At 36.3% G+C, this 13,387-nt stretch overlaps 3 protein-coding genes across 3 annotated transcripts; 1 reads left to right on the forward strand and 2 right to left on the reverse strand.

The window, feature by feature from the left end:
• Nucleotides 1-3,816: 3,816 nt before the first annotated feature.
• Nucleotides 3,817-6,232, forward strand: LOC114740094 (uncharacterized). The gene is made up of 4 exons (XM_028928218.1): nucleotides 3,817-4,041; nucleotides 4,137-4,203; nucleotides 4,303-5,164; nucleotides 5,922-6,232. Exons 1-4 carry the CDS (start codon nucleotides 3,967-3,969, stop codon nucleotides 5,941-5,943), a joined length of 1,026 nt encoding a protein of 341 aa, XP_028784051.1. The 5' UTR covers nucleotides 3,817-3,966; the 3' UTR covers nucleotides 5,944-6,232.
• A 916-nt stretch (nucleotides 6,233-7,148) lies between these two features.
• LOC114740141 (protein EDS1L-like) lies at nucleotides 7,149-9,867 on the reverse strand. The gene is made up of 3 exons (XM_028928271.1): nucleotides 9,454-9,867; nucleotides 8,430-9,218; nucleotides 7,149-8,222 (listed from the first exon to the last, which is right to left on the reverse strand). Exons 1-3 carry the CDS (start codon nucleotides 9,793-9,795, stop codon nucleotides 7,512-7,514), a joined length of 1,842 nt encoding a protein of 613 aa, XP_028784104.1. The 5' UTR covers nucleotides 9,796-9,867; the 3' UTR covers nucleotides 7,149-7,511.
• A 1,387-nt stretch (nucleotides 9,868-11,254) lies between these two features.
• Nucleotides 11,255-12,750, reverse strand: LOC114740128 (formin-like protein 8). The gene is made up of 2 exons (XM_028928258.1): nucleotides 12,602-12,750; nucleotides 11,255-12,512 (listed from the first exon to the last, which is right to left on the reverse strand). The coding sequence occupies exons 1-2, from the start codon at nucleotides 12,748-12,750 to the stop codon at nucleotides 11,255-11,257; spliced, it is 1,407 nt and encodes a 468-aa protein (XP_028784091.1).
• Nucleotides 12,751-13,387: the final 637 nt, after the last annotated feature.

Raw genomic sequence — 13,387 nt, forward strand, 5'->3', positions numbered from 1 at the left:
AAAAAACTGGCATAATATCTAATAGAAATTAGATGTTTTAAATGTAATAACATTTGGAAATATTTTTTTCCAGCAATTAGAAATAATTTTTAAGAATTACTAAGTACAAATTTAGAGAAAAATGAAGTAATCAAACACACACATATATATGTGAAAATAATACAAAGATGCGAGCAATTGACAGTTGTATTCTCAGAAAAATAATAAAATATTATTTTTAAATCGTGGAAACAATGCTCCGAAAATATCTGTGCCGAACCTGAAAACGACGATTTTCTAGGAACGTGATAAATCTTAACACGCTCATAAAAGAAACCGTAAGGACGTTTGAAAAATAATACTCCTTCCGTTTCTTATTATAAGAGACAGATAACCGAATTATATTAATAAAAAAATAGTTAAAATTAGTTAAGAACAATCAATATGTAAAAAAGTATAATTTTTTTTTTAAAAATACCCTCATTAATAAGGAGAGAGAACATGAAAGAGAACAATCCCTTATAACGTAGTAAACTAATCCCTTATAACGTACTCCCTCCGTTCCTTATTATAAGAGACATTTGATGTTTATGGCATGTTCCTATATATAAGAGACACTTACAAGTTGTCTCTACTTTTTGTGTTGATTTACTATTTTACCCATATTTATATCTCCAACTCACACTCTCTCTCCCTCCCACTTCTCTTTCTTTTAATAATTTAATTGTTCTCTCTCATGCTCTCTCTCCTTATTAATGAGGGCATTTTTTGAAAAAATTATACTTTTTATACATTAATTGTTCTTAACTAATTTTAACTGTTTTTCTGATCAACGTACTTCGGTTATTTGTCTCTTATAATAAGGAACGGAGGGAGTAGTAAACTAAGGTTTAAATTCCTGCTGAGAAAAGTACCCACATTTAGTGCCTGACAATACGTCGAATATGATTACTTCTAATAAGAAGATGCCTATACTTTAACAAAATAATAATAATAATAATAATGAGTAGAAAATTGTTTCCTGTTTCGATGAAATTGAACGATGAGACTTGTACTTTTCCTTCCCACGTTCTCAGCTTAACCTGTCACAGTGTACTCATTCCGCAATATAAATTATTTTAACTAATTTATTAATATTAAAAAATAATTTATTTATTTATTAAATGTACTTCAATCAAAGGAATTTTCAACTTTGCCCATATTAAGAAGGTTGTGTGTGACTTTAATTTGGTTCTAATGATTAATATAGTTAATTTCCTGTAACTTTACTCTGTCTGTCTTATTAATTTACATATAACATTATTTATTTATTGTTTATGTACAGGGGTTGGTAAAGTAATCATGCTAATAGAATAAAAGGTCAAGATGCATCCAACATTTAAATTATTTTCTCAGATACATCCAATATCTTAAAATATTTTTTAAATTCGCCTAGCACCTCAAATATTTTTTTTTATCTTAACACTGGATGTACTAAAAATTAGTTTTTGGTACTGTCGGCACATAAAAAAAAATACTTTGATGTACTGAATGTATTAAAAAAAACTTTACAGTACTGGACGTACCTAAAAAAATACTTCAGCGTCAATCTTTTTTTTTGCCACTTGATTAAAATTTCAATTGTTCAAAATTAACATTTTTTTCCACTACAGCTTTTAGCTTTACAGAACAAATTTTAGTAATTTAAATTTACTTATGTATTCTGTAGATGAATTATAATGACATTTTCGTAAAATGTTAAATTTGAGCCATTAAAATTTTAATTCAATAATAACAAATGAAAAGAGAAGGTAAAAAGAAGGGCAGAAGAGTTAAAGGGAGAAGAGAGAAATCATGCTGTCAAATTAAAGAATCGTGCATTTAAAAAATTGTAAATTCGGGAGAATAATACTTCAGCGTTAGGGTGTTTGGTTAAGAAAATTTGGATAACATCAGTAAGTTAGTGAAAATAAATAAAAATAAGAGAAAATTACAAAAAAAAAATACTTCTTAAATTTTAAGATCTCAAATTATTCATGAATTATTATAAAAATGATTGTGATTTACTTTTCAAGTATAATTAATTACTATTATAATATAATAAATAAGGCTGATTTAGAATTTTAAAATTCAAAAGGTATATTTTAATATTTTTTAAATAAAATAAATAAAAATAAGACCTATGTAAGCAATCCCTGCTTTTATTTTATTCCACTTATTCCCAGTTTCAATAGTTAAATACTAGTAATTTATAGTGTTTTTAGCTAAATACTAGAAGGACACTTTTACCCCTTGACAGTAAGAGTCCAGAAACTTCTATTTCTTTCCGCTCTCTTGATATAACGCTTCACTGACCCAAAAAGAATACTACAATTGTTTATTTACTGCTCCTCTTGTACTTAATATAGAACTTAATTATCAAATTGGTTTTGGTTCTAAATATAAGACTTATTTATCATATTTATCAATTTTCTCTAAATTACCCTTACGGATACTCCCTCATCCATAATTATGTAGAAGAGAAAGGAGGAATATTAAGAAAGATGATTATAGTCTTTTAGAAAAAATGTGTCACATTTCTTATAATTAAATAACTTACCTAATTTTTTTAATCTAATTAAATTAGTTAAATAAATTTTATATTAAAAACCAGAGGAGTATGTTTTATAATGCTTCTGCGTAGAAATCACACACGCGCACACGCTAAATAATGTGAAAAAAGTACCACAATGGCTACATTTATGATTTATGTCTTTAGAAAAACGTTTTTTGGCCAAAATTTATGTCTTTAGAAATGGAGAATACTTTTTCCTAATACCTCTCAAGTCCGCGCATGACTTTTTCACTAATCCAGGGGCCAAATTTGGCACACGAAAAGCAATTTTTCTAATCAAAATTAGTTAAGTCATAAAATCAAACCCGTCCGAATAAATTTTAAATTATAAACTATATAATTTATTTTTCAAGTTTTATAATGCATGGAAAATACATTTAGTTCTTAATTTAACAATTGTTTTATTAATATCAGGTAAAAAATGTCTGATTAATAGAATCAAACGGCTTATTGTTTTTTTTAAAAAAAGTTTCCTTTTGTCGGGTTTATTATTACAAGCGAAAAAAAAAACAATTTGACTTATTACGTAACTTATATATTACTCCTCCAGTCCTTAATATAAGACCCATTTAACTAATTTGATTAGATTAAGAAAGTTAGGTAAGTTAGTTAATTATAAGAAAAATGACACATTTTTCCTAAAACACTATAATCATCTTTTTTAATACTCCATCTCCATCTACTTGATTATAGTTGATGGAGTATTCATAAGGATAATTTAGAAAAAATTAATAAATACGAGAAATGGGTCTTATATTTAGGACCAAAACTAACTCAAGAATTGGGTCCTATATTAAGGACCGGAGGAGTATAATTTTTTAATCAAAACTATCTTATAATAAACAAAAATTGACAAAAATACAATTTTTTTTAGAAAATTAAGATCAAAATTGAAATATTAAATAATTTAATTATTTTAATTAGTAACTTAATATGCTGGCAAAAAAAAATAGTAACTTAATATATTCGGATCAGATTAAGTTAATAATACTGACTAATTAATTGTTAGATTTTTTTTAATCAAAATATAACCTTCAGCATGACGACACTTTTTCCTTTTTATCGTTTTCCCGATTTTACGAATGCACCCATTGTTGTGTGCTCCACGTTTCTTTCGCGATTTTCATAAAATGATGAAAACCTAAAATATATTATAATATATTCTTAAGTGTGAGGGCATTTTGGGGATTATGCGTGCTATATATATAGTATCAACCTCGACCCTCCGCTCTCAAAATTCTGAAAAAGGGCGATAGGTGCAGAGGAGTTTCCGTTGAGTTATCCATTCCCATCCCCTCTCAGAGATTTCTCTTTCTAGATTTTCTCTGTTCTCCCGCACAAATTAGGGTTTTTGCGAATCTTCGTTCTTTGAATTTGAATCCATCACTTCAGCCATGGTTTCTGATTCCATCCCCACCGCTTCGATTCCTTCAGCCGCGAACACAAAAAATTTGGGCAAGAAGAAGAGGGTAAGATATTGATTGCTTATTAATTTGACGTTATTGCGATTGTTTGTGCTGTACATTCCGTACCGTTCCCATTCTAATATATTGAAAAAATTCAGACCAACAGGTCGGCTAAATTGAAGCAGTGCAAGATTGACGCTCGGCGAGAGCAATGGCTTTCTCAAGGTATGTGTCGTCTGCTGCATATGCTTTTTCCTATACCTTTTTTTATTTTTTATTTTCTTGGGTTAAGTTTGCTCTCGCATATCCATTGATGGGGTTCAGGTGCGGTCAAGAATAAAGGACGCATGGACGCAGGGGACAACAATCATGCGCCATCAATGGCTGGTGCAAAAGATAGCAAACGTTCACTGGAGGAATTGGAAATGAGGTCTAGGGGCGAAGATAACGATGGATCTGTTCGTCAAGACAGCGATGTGGAATCGCCATCCAATAGTCCCACCAGTGTTAATAGCAGCGTGTTGGGCAGTAATAATTCTGGAACAATTTTCACCGGTAGCAGCAGCAGCAGCAGTGCCGGATGCTGCTCTGGGAACATTACGGACGAAGAAGAAGAGGGTGATGATGGGTGCTTTGATGATTGGGAGGCTGTGGCAGATGCTTTAGCCGCCGATGAGAAGCATCAAAACCCGTGTTCAGAGTCGCACCAGGAACATGAAACTACTGTTCAAATGGATTCGCCTGTTGAAAGAGCAAACGGGTCAGGTTTAGGAGCGCAGAATTTCCAACCTGAGAGTGCTAGGTTAATTTCTCAGGCTTCTGGCAATACGCGAGCTTGGAGGCCTGATGATGCTTTTCGCCCTCAGAGTTTGCCCAATCTTTCAAAGCAGTTCAGTTTACCAAATCCCGACAGGCGATGTGGAGGAGGAATTGCATGGGCTCGTGCTGCGGTGCCTCATTCTTGTCCTATATGTTGTGAGGATCTTGATTTGACAGACTCAAGTTTTTTACCTTGCCCGTGTGGCTTCCGGCTTTGCCTTTTTTGCCATAAGAGAATTCTTGAGGAAGACGGCCGCTGTCCTGGGTGCAGGAAGACTTATGAGTGCGAACCTGTTGAGACAGAGGCAAGCGTGCACGGGGGCAGCTTGACTCTTCGGCTAGCTCGTTCATGTAGCATGATCGAAAGGTCATAAGAGTATTTGTCTCTGTTTTCTTGAATTGTGTATGTTGGGTCTACTTTTTGCATCTTTGCATGATCTGTATTCCTATATTTTTTTTAGGTCTAGTTGGCGTAGTTTTATGGATTTTGATCACCATGGAATCAAGCTGTTTCTCATTTGGAGTTTGATTTTGCATGTGTTGATGTAGAATACTCAGATTCGTATGTGAATAGATAAGTTGGTATAAAGATTCAATACATAAAAAACGATTGAATATCATGTTGCGGCCTTTCCCTACTTCAAATGCTGTTTAAAATCATTTTATACTTCCATATCAAACATCTTCATGGTTAATTTAAGACATTCATATTGTGACTTTCTGAAATATGATCCCTTCACTGCCCCTTTATCCTTTGTCTGCTCCCAAGGCATTGTGCCTTTGTATAGCTAACAACATAAAATTTTGATTGATGCATGCAAAGGGAGCAATAATTTTCCGATATTTATACTGCATGGCGGTATGATCATTTTCTTCTATACCTGGAAATGCTAATAATTATTTAGTTGAAATTACGGCTTTCATTCTTCCAGGTTCTGGAGATTTGCATTTTCATTCGTATTAGTTGTAAGTTGAATTTAATGTTTGAATTAGGGATGCCATTTGAATGTTATTCCTCTAGTTGCTAACTAATTTGGGGTTTCTGTATTTAGGACAGTTGAACTGATAACTTGAAAGGTTTTATATGATTATGATTGTCATCAAATAACCTTTGATTTTAGCAGGATTTGGTGTTATGAGTGGTAAATAACCTTTGATTTACATTGGGAAAAAAAGGAATATTGTGTCTCTCTGCTTGTGGACTACGCCTCTGTGGTTGGAGTTTTTTTAACCCAGTTGGAAACTGAACAGGCAGCACTATCGTTTGAGATGCGGAATTTTTGGGTCATATTTACCTATATATCAGGTTGCTAGTCAAGTGTGAATGTTAACATTACATATAGTAGGCGTGTCATTTAAATAAACTGTCACTAATTATAACGTTTTGGGAAGTATTGTATGTCTAGGCCAAATAAATATTGTTATGTCTACTATTGGTTTCTGAGTCAATGCGATTGCTAATAGCAGTTGCTGAGCTAAGGTCATTCTGTTACTTCAAAGATATCCTTGGCTTTGCTCGAAGTGGTGGCAAGAGCAAAAATGCTGCCTTTTAGGATTAGTAATTGGAGTAAATCAGACTTCAGGAGCATTGGTATTTTTGTCTCTTTGCTGACTGCTTGGTTGTTCCAATCTTTGAGGCTCAGTGGTCTCTAGGCCAACAATAGGTTGTGAAGGGTGCATGAGTCTTCTTATTCTTTAAGCTGCATGTGATGTTGACGAAACGAAGTTAATGGTACTGTGTCCTTTCATTATTATGTTGTGTGGAGTGTTTGGTATTTTAATGCGTGGTTAGATTGCTCAAAAGTGTACAGGGGGAGCTTGTGCACATTCAAGGTTTTGGGAATAGGAAAGACTAGAGGAGGGGAAAGCATATGAACCTCTCCAGTATGCAGCGGTTTGGAGGGTGGGTGTGTCGCAAAATCAAGCGTTTTTAATGGAAGATGTGCGTCCAACTTTTATGTGATAGCTATGAATATAAATGTTCTATTTGATGTCAGATATGAATGAATTTTGAAACTTGTGGCTGCTGTAAGTACAAGCATATCCGGAGGCATCAGGTTGATGAAATGTATTTGGTACGTGATGAAATATGAATGAGTATTTCTTTCTTGGCCTGGATGAACGAGTATTTTTGCCCTATGTTGTTTGGGCACAACGTTGCTGCAGTTTGTAAATCGTAACATGCGCGACCAGCTTCCTGTAACAGTGTAACCAATTGGTTATCTTATTCCTCTTTTTGATTCCATGCGTGGGCAGGGCTGGTTGATGCGATGAGTCGAGTGATTTTTTAGTAATGGTTGACCGAAAAAAGAACAAAACAAAAACAAGGAACTCTTTTATCTTGACTGTTATTTTTTATATTAATAAAAAAGGTGTAAAAGGTGAGAAGAAATGTGTGTAAACCCACATATCGAGAGGGCAGTGTTCTCCCGGGGAAATCATCGTTTCCTGTGGACGCTTGTTGGGAGTTTTCTCCTACACCAAAAACGATCGATTAGGACCACCCCGGGTCCCGGAAGGACTTATCTAAATCTATGCATGCATATTCGACAAACGGTTTTCTGCCTTATTGGCAACATTTTAATGTCTCTTAAAAACCTCCTCACGGCCCAACAAAAGCAAATACAGGTGGCTTCACTCACCAATAACGGTGGCCAGCAAACTAAATAATACAAACAATTATCACATCACAATATACATAATATGATGGTACATTAATCCTTCAATATGAGACTTCTTATGCAGGATCTTTCCTTGTGATGGTTGGGAAGCTGGTTCCACAGCTTCACAAGGGTCGAACCCTCCAACAATACATAGTTGGAGAGTACCTCTTCGTCACTCCATCGTTTGATATCTCCTTCAAGTCTCAGAACACGTTCCTTAACTTGTTCAAATGGCGTGCCTTGTTCAGTTTTAATCCACAGTTCTTCCACCTCTGCCATTAAGCACGACTCTGAGTAAGCTCCTTTCGGCTTTCTCCTTGCATGCTCCAACCATCTTTGGGTGTATTTGTATCGCCTTGGCCTGCCTTTTCCTTCCATGTAAGGTCCTGTGACGTCGTTCCTCACATGCCGGTAATAGTTGGCAACATCCAGCGGCTCCACCAGACGTCGATACTGGGTTCCACACTTGACCAATTCTGGCTTGCCTTCAAATTCATCTGGCAGTTCATAGTTTCTTAACTTTTCAATTATGTCATCCCATACACTCGCAAGCCTCAGCCTGTTTACATTTGATAGGAAGTCACTTTCGTAGTCTTGCCGCTTGAAGGCTTCATAATAGCTAACTCTCCCGTTTATTGCCTTGTATTGTTGCAGTTCCTCCATATGTTTTTCAGCTTTCTCCAGGTCAATTTGCTCCTCGTTTCCGATCTTTTGTTTCTCCAACTTCCCCGCAGCCCCAAGACACAGCCTAGCTCTTTTGCTCTGATATTTCAGACACATGATTAGTCACACATTCTGTAAATTGTTAAAACTAAACAATACTTTGCCCTCTTGTTTAAGTCTTCCAATTTTAATTCTTGGACAAATTGCAAATGAGTCTTTTGATTGAACATTTTCGGGGTGTTGGAAGGAGTACCTGCAACATGTTTCTTAAAATACAACACAACAAGAGCAGGAGATGTTACTTACAAGTCCAAGGTCGTTCAAGGCCATGTTGGTTGCTGCATTATCGCCATGTGGACCGTCAGCAGACGAAAGTAAAGTCTCTAGTTGGTCCAAGTAAACCGCATTTTGCATTGCCAAGCTTTCTTTCAGTTCATCAGCATACATGAAATGTTCTTTCAGGAATCTGTAGGCAATTTGAGGAGCTTCTGCTTCATTGTTTAATTGAGCAGAGAAAAACAGGAGCTGAAGAACAGCATCTGGGTTTCTTATGATAATCAGCTTTCCACTTCCAGTGCAGAAAATGTATGTTCCAAAAGGTCTGTAAGGGCTTAAAGCAATAAAACTCGCTAGCGTTTCTGATACTGCATTTGTGTTGCCCATGAGCTTACATGCCGCGTGGCTTGTAGCATTTGCTGCATTTATCATGACATTAAAGTAGAACTCTGAAGTCAAACTTTGTGCTACTACTGATTCGTTCCCAAAATATTTAGATTTGGGGTTGAAAAATTGAAGAACAGGGTCGAATCTTTGATCCCATGAAGAGAGAGGAGCAAGCAGGATTCTTGGCAATGTGTCATATTTCATGATAAAATGCATGAAGTAATTGGACCACTTTTCTCGTCTTGTAGCATGAGACAAAATGTGATTACCAATTAAGGGAGACCCAAAAGTGAAACACAAAAGAGGGAACTGGTTGTTGTCTGGAGTTAGGTATTTGTCCAAGGCCCATAGGGTTGCTAGAATGGCCACTGCAGCACCAGAAGAGTGCCCTGAAAATATTACCTCCTTCTTTTTTCCAATCGCTTTCTCTACCTGCAGACTCAAATTTATCTTGCAGTGACTAAACAAAACTATTGATCGGCTTGGTTGTTTAATTTCTCAGTTATGGAGTTTAAATAGTCTTAACACGTTATTACTATCAGAATCTAATTCTATGATCATATATACTGAGAAAACCAATATAGTAAATCTAGATGATGAATGACAGAACTAATAAGGATCAGAGGAAAATAACAGAAACATTTGTACAGCTAAATTATACACATACCACATCAGTGAAAGATGTCTTGCCTAAAATGGCTTCAAATCTCTGCAGAAATGATTTATTCACTAAAGCAGCTTCATCATTGCCAACACTTTTAAGCGAGGGAAAGAGAGAGAGATTTATTTGAGATTCTCCAAAGGGCGTTTCAGAATACCAGTCCTTTACAGATCCACAGCCTGGGAAGCTAATTATGACTTTCTTAGGGCCGCTGTTGCTGCCAATCTTTTCAACAAGGTAAGGCTTCTCCGGTGATCTGTGAGCCTTCAAGGACAGAGCAAGCGCCTTGTTAATCCGATCTTCGTTCAGTACTACGCTTTGCACAGAACTTGCACTTCCCCCAGCCATGTTTCTGAGTTGTTCTTCTTTCTCTTGCTGGTTTTTGATATCTTGCTTGAAGCATCTATAAAGAGAAGGACATATGCCGAGTAACTAAAAAGCCTTCCACTAGTAGCCGTTGACGGAGACTTACAGGGGCTTGCGAAGCAAGATTTTCTTTCCATCGAAACGCTCACATACCGTCTCAGATAAGGAAGCTAAATTATTCCTTAAACCCACTGGCACTTTATGGTAAAAGTAAAACCGTGGCTATTTCAGTGTATAATATAATTTATTGTAAAGATTATATGTTATATTAATCTTAGATATTAACTTTGATTAAACTAACAAAGGAGCTAAATTGACTAAAGTTTGATAAGGAGCAGAATAAAATAAAAAATATTTTGCGCTTGAAATGATGAAGAAATATATATATATTTTTAAAATTTTAACCCTAATAAAAATGTTAAGGGCAAATAAGTAGCTTTGATGGATGAAGAGATGATGATACCACGGTGTGAAGAATTTCCTTAGTGTACACGCTGATTGTTGTCTTGAAGATATTACATTTTACATATGATAGACGAATTTGCTAATGTGGGTCTATATTGGTGTGCATAATACTACTTCCGGTCCTAATTATAAGACCCAATTGACTTATTTGAGGAGATTAAGGAAGTAAGTTAAATTAGTTATTTGTAATAAATAAGTGTTGTCATTCCTAAAATATCCTTACTAATTAAGTGTATTGGCTAGAACTATCATTATTAGAAGGATTATTTTGGAAAAAAAATGCATAAATATGAAAGACAAAATGGATTGAGGTCTTATAATTAGGACCAAACAAAAAGTTAAATAGGGTCTTATAATAAGGACCGGAGGTAGTATCTTTCAACAAAGTCAACAAAACTTTTTTCAGGATATTAAATATTTATGTTCATGTTTGTTTCTGAGAAATTAGGAGGAACATTCTTCGCTCTTTCGGGCATTTGACCCCTTTTCTCCCTGTCTTTAAATTACCCGCTTTAAGCTGGAAGCTCAAGATAACGCAGCTAAAAATAATTAGCGTTTAATTAACAACAATGGTGTTTCATCGTGCTCCTCAACGCCTTGGGCTGGTTTATAGATCTTTGAAACTAACTAGAACACAGTCTTCTGATACATGGTTCAATTATATGCTCTAGTCTTTGTTTATTACATCATCAGGGGAGATTAGAATATTTCAATATTTTGATTAATTGAATCATATTCACGTTGAAATGTATTTTAAATGAAGCTTGACAAGATACACGAGTCTTCCTCCAGTGTAGTTTATAGATCCTTGAAATGAGGAAATTCATAACGTAATTGTACATAAAATAGCGAATTACTCCTACATAGAAAGCTCTGTTATAATTGTATGCGACACAAGGATTAGCAAATGTTACAAATGGTTGTAAAATGTAAAATATTGTTCTCGATTGGTTGTACATGGCTGTCAAAACCCAGTTCAAAAATCATCCTCTGATTGGCTTGAAGATGTTGCTTCTGACATATTTGACACAAAGTGGAAATCAAAGTTTGGAAATCTGAGTCGCATATTCTTTGATGGAGATGTTGATAATAGAGTTTCTACTCCTACGTTCTTCTTTTCTAGCTTCTTCTTGAGTTGTAAGCAAGCCTGATCTACCATGCTAACAAAATCTTTTACTATAACGAACAGCTGAAAGGGGTTTGACATGCTGTCTTTGGCCCCGCCTGCTAGATAATACTCGTTCGTCTTCTTCACAAGCTCCATGATCCGTTCCTGTTCTTCTTTCACCACTTTCAGCTCTTCTTCACAGTCCTCTAGGAACCCTTTCATTTCCTTAATAAACCCACCTCTCTCACCATTATTACAACACGTCATAATCTGGCGAATTTCAGTGACATGAGCATGCAGAGTTGAACACACACTGATGAAACTGTGATGCTCTATGTTGGCTGCTTTTCTTACTTCAGATAACTCATCACCTAGCTCCCCTAGTACTGGTAGACCAAGCGTCAGATATTCTCTGTCTATATCTCCTGGGGTCGGGTTCTGCTTCTGATATGTAGCTTCCCTTCTTCCTTCTGACTGAACCACTTGTTCCACAATGAAGCGAAGCAAACTGGTCTTACCATCTGTACTTTTCACCTCAGAAAGCTTGCTTAGAGAGTTTAGGTTGAAGCCCTGTGCATTGCCTCTTGAAGTTCCAGCGTTCATTCGGTTCCCAGCTTTGAGAATGGCCTCTAGGAGTTTTCTGAAGAGACCACTAGTCCTCAGCTCCTTACATGCCATTTCAAGGGTTCCCAGGTTTTCTTTAAGCTGAAGTGCTTCAGAATCATAGCTTGATCTGAAAAGCATTGCTTTTAGACCAGTGAATGCCGTTGGTAGTGCTTTGAGGATGTTGTAAAGGAAAGACTCCGCATCTGCTAGGTTATCTGGGTCGCCATTGAAATCGATGATTTTGGCTGCTTCTTCTTGAGTTGGAGCTAATCTGATGAGTCTTTCAAGTGTGTCAGCACTGAGTCCTTGGCCACCAAGGAGTGCTTCTAGGATTTCATCACGAGAAATTGCTAAAGACTTCAGCACAATCGCAATGTTCTGGGATTTTCGAGGCTCCAGAATGAATATTTGAGGTGGTGAAATGGAGTTGGAATTGGTTGAATGACTCTTGTATCGTTCTTGGGTTTTGTTGTTGGTGCTTGAATATCCAAATAGTTTTTCGATGAGTTGATTATCAAACCTGTAAAGAGAAGAAGAAAAAACCCTTAGTTGGTGAATTCTTAATCTTTTGGATAAGATGGGATGAAAACATGAGGAAGGAAGAGTTACAAGAAAGAGCCATCATTGATCTGATCCCACACTGTTGAATGATCAACATTGGCTGTAACCTTATCCCAGTGAAGAGGCTTCAGCCTTTTGGTGCCACCATCTTTCTCTCTTGAACTCTTGTCTGGGGTTACCTCTTTGCTGCTCTGCATGGTTGCTTTCCCTTTCGGTGGAGGTGGTGGTCTCAATGAAGTGAAGCCACTAACCTTCCGAGGTGGAGGTGGCCGCGATGGAGGCTTAAGTGGCACCTTTACAATTTCCTTTCTTGGAGGAGGAGGAGGAGGTGGTGGTGGCGGTGGTGGAGGAGGAGAAGGAGGAGTTTTATTGTCAAGAATCTTGAGTTGAGGGGATTGTGAAACTCCTTGTGTTAGAGGTGATGATGCCGAAACTAAAGAAGGCAGAGGAGGCACTGGGGATGCTGGATTGACATTTGTTTTCATCAATTCTTTAGAATTTTCATAACTTGGATTAAACCAACATTTTGGGAACCTAGTTCTCACTGGCCTACCATCTGCTTCCAAAATGTAAAGAATGTGGATCCCATTTTCTTCAACGACCAATCCTTTCACTTTGCCACTAACTTTCTCTATGTCCCGATGATTCACCCCTTTATCACGGAGAAAAGCAGCAGCAACCTTGTGCCTTTGGCAGTACCGAGACAGAACAAACTTATAGAACAAGTAAAAGAAAATCCCAGAAAATAACAACATAACAGTTGCAGTAGCAGCCACGGCCCTTGCAATTGCATGACTTGGGGTAGACATTGATGAACTCTGAAGTGGGAAGATT

Source organism: Neltuma alba, unplaced genomic scaffold (assembly GCF_004799145.2).
Source record: "Neltuma alba isolate B1F8T4 unplaced genomic scaffold, ASM479914v2 tig00003057_pilon, whole genome shotgun sequence".
NCBI classification, from domain to species: domain Eukaryota; kingdom Viridiplantae; phylum Streptophyta; class Magnoliopsida; order Fabales; family Fabaceae; genus Neltuma; species Neltuma alba.

Coding starts and splice junctions, on each gene's coding strand:
- LOC114740128 (XM_028928258.1), bottom strand. CDS start 12,750: ATGCAGAGCAGCAAAGAGGTAACCCCAGACAAGAGTTCAAGAGAGAAA. Junction 12,513..12,601: donor ATCAATGATGGCTCTTTCTT/GTAACTCTTCCT, acceptor TTCTCTTTACAG/GTTTGATAATCAACTCATCG.
- LOC114740141 (XM_028928271.1), bottom strand. CDS start 9,795: ATGGCTGGGGGAAGTGCAAGTTCTGTGCAAAGCGTAGTACTGAACGAA. Junction 9,219..9,453: donor AGACATCTTTCACTGATGTG/GTATGTGTATAA, acceptor TTGAGTCTGCAG/GTAGAGAAAGCGATTGGAAA. Junction 8,223..8,429: donor CCTTGAACGACCTTGGACTT/GTAAGTAACATC, acceptor CTGAAATATCAG/AGCAAAAGAGCTAGGCTGTG.
- LOC114740094 (XM_028928218.1), top strand. CDS start 3,967: ATGGTTTCTGATTCCATCCCCACCGCTTCGATTCCTTCAGCCGCGAAC. Junction 4,042..4,136: donor ATTTGGGCAAGAAGAAGAGG/GTAAGATATTGA, acceptor GAAAAAATTCAG/ACCAACAGGTCGGCTAAATT. Junction 5,165..5,921: donor TCATGTAGCATGATCGAAAG/GTCATAAGAGTA, acceptor TGATTTTAGCAG/GATTTGGTGTTATGAGTGGT.